This window comes from Bison bison, unplaced genomic scaffold, assembly GCF_000754665.1.
Source record: "Bison bison bison isolate TAMUID 2011002044 unplaced genomic scaffold, Bison_UMD1.0 scf7180017845471, whole genome shotgun sequence".
Lineage (NCBI taxonomy): Eukaryota > Metazoa > Chordata > Mammalia > Artiodactyla > Bovidae > Bison > Bison bison.
In genome coordinates, this window is record NW_011476044.1 from 4,064 (window position 1) to 8,264 (window position 4,201).

The 4,201-nt window shown below is 41.3% G+C and overlaps 1 protein-coding gene across 1 annotated transcript in view; it reads left to right on the plus strand.

Annotated features, from left to right (window-relative positions):
* LOC104984902 (butyrophilin-like protein 2) overlaps positions 1–4,186 on the plus strand; it is a gene marked incomplete at both ends in the record, with an annotated part of 7,823 nt that extends 3,637 nt beyond the window's left edge. The window contains 3 exons of the mRNA XM_010834856.1: positions 1,661–2,048; positions 3,135–3,416; positions 4,082–4,186. Of these exons, the coding sequence (XP_010833158.1) occupies positions 1,661–2,048; positions 3,135–3,416; positions 4,082–4,186 (775 nt within the window). The remainder of the gene's footprint in view (positions 1–1,660; positions 2,049–3,134; positions 3,417–4,081) is intronic.
* Positions 4,187–4,201: the final 15 nt, after the last annotated feature.

Sequence of the window (4,201 nt, forward strand, 5' to 3'; positions counted from 1 at the left end):
TCCAGTATTCTTGCCTGGAGAATCCCATAGACAGAGGAGCCTGGCAGGCTACAGTCCATGGGGTCGCAAGAGTCGGACACGACTTAGTGCACTGTCTCTCACTGTCTCTCACAGCCCATGGATAGGAGAAAAGAAAAAAAAACCTCATATAGATAACAGAGATGAGGAAATAGTCTGCTTTATTACCCTAAGACACATGGATGGAGAAATAGCAGCAAACTCCTAGCTCTTTTTTATCCTGACTCCTACATTTGTGTTTAGATTTTAACAGGTACATATAAAGTAGAAATAATATGTTTTAAGTAAAATTGCAAAACAAAGCAAACAGCATGCTGGAAATAACTGGGAGACAAATTTTATCAAGAATAGAACAGAATAATCTGAAAATTAGAATTATGTTTCTAGAGAAGTACCTAGAAGATTACCTATGAAATACATAATGAGGACATTTTGCCTTTGATCTCCGATTCCTCACACAAACAAGTGACACATTTATGCCTGGATTTCTATTATAAATTATCTTTTTGTTGTTTAGTCGCTAAGTAGTGTCCAACTCTTTGCAGCCCCATGGACTGTGGCCCACCAGACTCCTCTGTCCATGGGATTTTCCAGGCAAGAATACTGGGCAAGATTCTAGGCAAAAATAGCATTATAAGATCATTATAACATTTTTCAAGATCACCTGAGAACACTGACTAGTGTGTGTTTAGAGGCTCACATATGTGGGACCTTGAGGCACTGAAATATGATGACTGGATCTGACTTATAAGGTATTATAAAACAAGCTAGAGGCATTTCTTCATACTTCATTACTAAAAAGCCACCTCATTTTCATTTCGTTGCCATTATCAAGGCTATAATGGGATTGGCTCCAATAACCTCAGGTCGTGAATCTCTTGCCTCACTCACACTGCATTGCTATCATTGTAATCCTTTATATATGGATTATTTTTTTTGAAAGTGAAAGTTGCTCAGTCACGTCCGACTCTTTGTAACCTCATGGACTATACAGTCCATGGAATTCTCTACGCCAGAATACTGGAGTGGGTAGCCATTCTCTTCTTCAGTGGATCTTCCCAACCCAGGGATCAAACCCAGGTCTTGCAAATTGCAGGTGAATTGTTTACCAGCTGAGCCACAAGGGATGTCCAAGAATACTGGAGTGGGTAGCCTATTCCTTCTCCAGGGGATCTTCCTAACCCAGGAATTGAACTGGGGTCTCCTCCACTGCAGGAGGATTCTTTACCAACTGAGCTATCAGGGAAGGTTTAACTCCAGGCAAACCTTTTTATTTTGATAGTGACATATATGTCTTGAAGTATAAGAAACTGAAGCATACACAGATTAAGAAGTAGTTTAAGGTCATGCAAATTTGAAATGATAAAATGTTAATTTGATTTTAATTGCAATATTATTTTCTTATGGGTCTATAAACTAAATGAGATTATAGGAAAGGGCTGCAGGTGTGGGTTTAATAAGTGATAATCTTCAGATGCAACCAGGGGTGGTTCTGCCTTGCACAGGGGCAACTTCTATCCTGATTCCACCAAATCTCCACCTCTGTAAAGAATACCTTTGAACCTCAGGCCCCCCTCCGCTGGATGTCCCGAGTCCTAAACACTGTTTGAGATGTTCTTGCAGATGACACTATTTGCTCCAGTTTGAATCTTCCATTGTGCTTTGTCTGCTGTATTTAACAGCTTCCTTAAAAGTGATTGGACCTTCCCAGCCCATCCTTGTTAGAGTGGGAGAAGACATACAGTTAACCTGCTCCCTGGCCCCAAAGACTGATGCACAGAGCATGGAGGTGCGGTGGGTCCGATCCCACCGTCATCCTGCTGTTTACGTCTATACGGATGGGGCCCGTGTGGCTGGAGAGCAGATGGCAGAGTATCAGGGGAGGACTGCGCTGCTGAGTGATGCTATCAGTGAGGGGAGGCTGACCCTGCAGATAAATGACGCCAGGACTTCAGATGATGGGAAGTATCAGTGCCTTTTTGAAAAAGACGGGGTCTACCAAGAGGCCGATTTGGATCTGAAGATCATAGGTAAGGATTTTAGACAGATGTTCTGAATTCAATGTCTGTTCCTACTGCTTTTAACTTGCTGGGTCCTGGAAAATTTCTCTGGCACCTGAAATTTTCTTAATGTCCATTCACTCACCAAATGTACAGTAAATTCTCCCACATGCTGGAGCTATCTTAGATATATAACGTCCACAAACTCAAATGGACCAGACCTAATTCTTTGTGTGTAGAATTTGTATCCTTCCCAGGATCTCCATAATGTGGCCATACCTCTAGTGAAATGTGAGATTCTTTTTCCATAATGACACAGGACTCATTATTTCAGTGTGTTACTAAAATATTGGGAAAGATGTAGTTATTAGGAAATATGGTAATTTGAAGGTTAAACTGTTGGGTTGGCCAAAAGTTTGCTCAAGTTTTTCCATCATGTCTTAAAAATAAACTTTTTGGCCAACCCAACAGATCTACCATATAGGAAAAAAATAAAAATGTCGACAGTATTGGCAGGGACCGAGGAGGGACAAGATCACCCCCTGCATCATGATTTCCCTCTGTCTATGTTTGTGGGTGAAAACTGATTTTTCTAAGGTTGGCAACTGCTATGAGGACATTGCCTAACTCACAGATAATCTGTTTCTCCCACAGGTGGTGTATCCAAATTAATAAATATGTTTAGAAAACTTCCATGGGAGCACAAGTTAACAAGTTTAATGAACTTCATAATTTTCTACCATTGGAAACATGTATTTATAAGATTTTGTTCTTTGAGAATATTCTCTTATCTGTTTTTCTGGCCATGTTGATTCATGACCTTATCAGAGTTAATTTTTGGGGTATAGAAGAATAAAAATTGGATTTGAAATTTATTGCATCCTTTAATCTGTCCCAGAATGATTTTAGGAATACAAAACATAAAAATATGCAAACAAAAGGAAACAAAGGCTCCAGCTAGTCTCATTCCTAAGTGGCGTATAAACTTTGCTTACCCCTGTAAGCTTCGCTTTCTGCTCCAAGCCTCTGAACCCCTCTCTCCCCTTGCAGTGAAATCACTGACTATGTAACCACTTGCAGAGGCTCTCAGTTGCCTTCCTTGATCTTTATTCCCAGGTCTGGGTTCTTCCCCTCAAATCTCCATGGAGGGACCAAAGGATGGAAAAGTAAAGCTAAAGTGCACTTCAGAAGGCTGGTTCCCACAGCCCCAAGTGCAATGGAGGGACACGGAAGGAAACACAATACCATCATTTTCCCAGGACCTGACTCAAGGCAGCCAGGGGCTATTTCAAGTGGAGGCATTTCTACTGATCACAAACAGCTCTGTTGTAAATGTGACCTGCTCCATCAGCAGCCCCCTTCTCGGCGAGGAGAAAAAAACAACTTTTTATGCTTCAGGTTAGTGATTCCGTGTGCTCCTCTCAGCTTTGTGAATTAAATATGAAGACCAACCGAGACTTACTCATTTTACTGCTTTTCTGTTTTTTTTTTTTTTCCTTTTCTGATGAAGTCTATTGCTATCTCTTGCAAAGCTGGTCTTCAAGACGTCTATAGATTCTACTCTTTTGAGCTTCTCCCTGAAATCCCCCTCTAAAGCCATAAGGTTATATGGTTATATCATCAGCTACTAAATTCCAAGAATTGACTCTATCATCACTGTATCTTTTCAATGCAAAAACATTGACATCCCTTCCCCCTGCCCCTCATGACAGGTTTTCTTCCAGATTAGAAATTAATTTTCCATAGCACCATTTTCATGGCTGCAGATTCGGTGAATTTATCTTTTTGCCACTCTTGCTGTTCCAGTGTTTGTGGTGATGATAGAGTTGGAAAAGAGAAAGGGGAGAAATGTGTGTGTTTCTGAGAGGGGCTAATGGGAAAGCTAGCATGAACCTCTAGTCTCTCCTCAGCTCGTGCAGAGCAGGGAGCAACTGACCAACTTTCTTCTGGACAGGACCAATTCTCATCCTCCTCTGCAGCCTAGGAGCTGCTCAGATGAGAAGAACAATCCTGAAATTCTCCCAATTTCAGGATTTAATGTGGTTCTGGGGCTTCCATTTCAGAGTCCAGGATGATTTATTCATGGAACATACTGCTGATTTGGGGATTGCTTCTTCTTCTTCTTGTTGGAGTTGTAGGCTTGATCTGGAGGAAAAGCTGCAGAAAAGGTGAGTTGGGAGAAC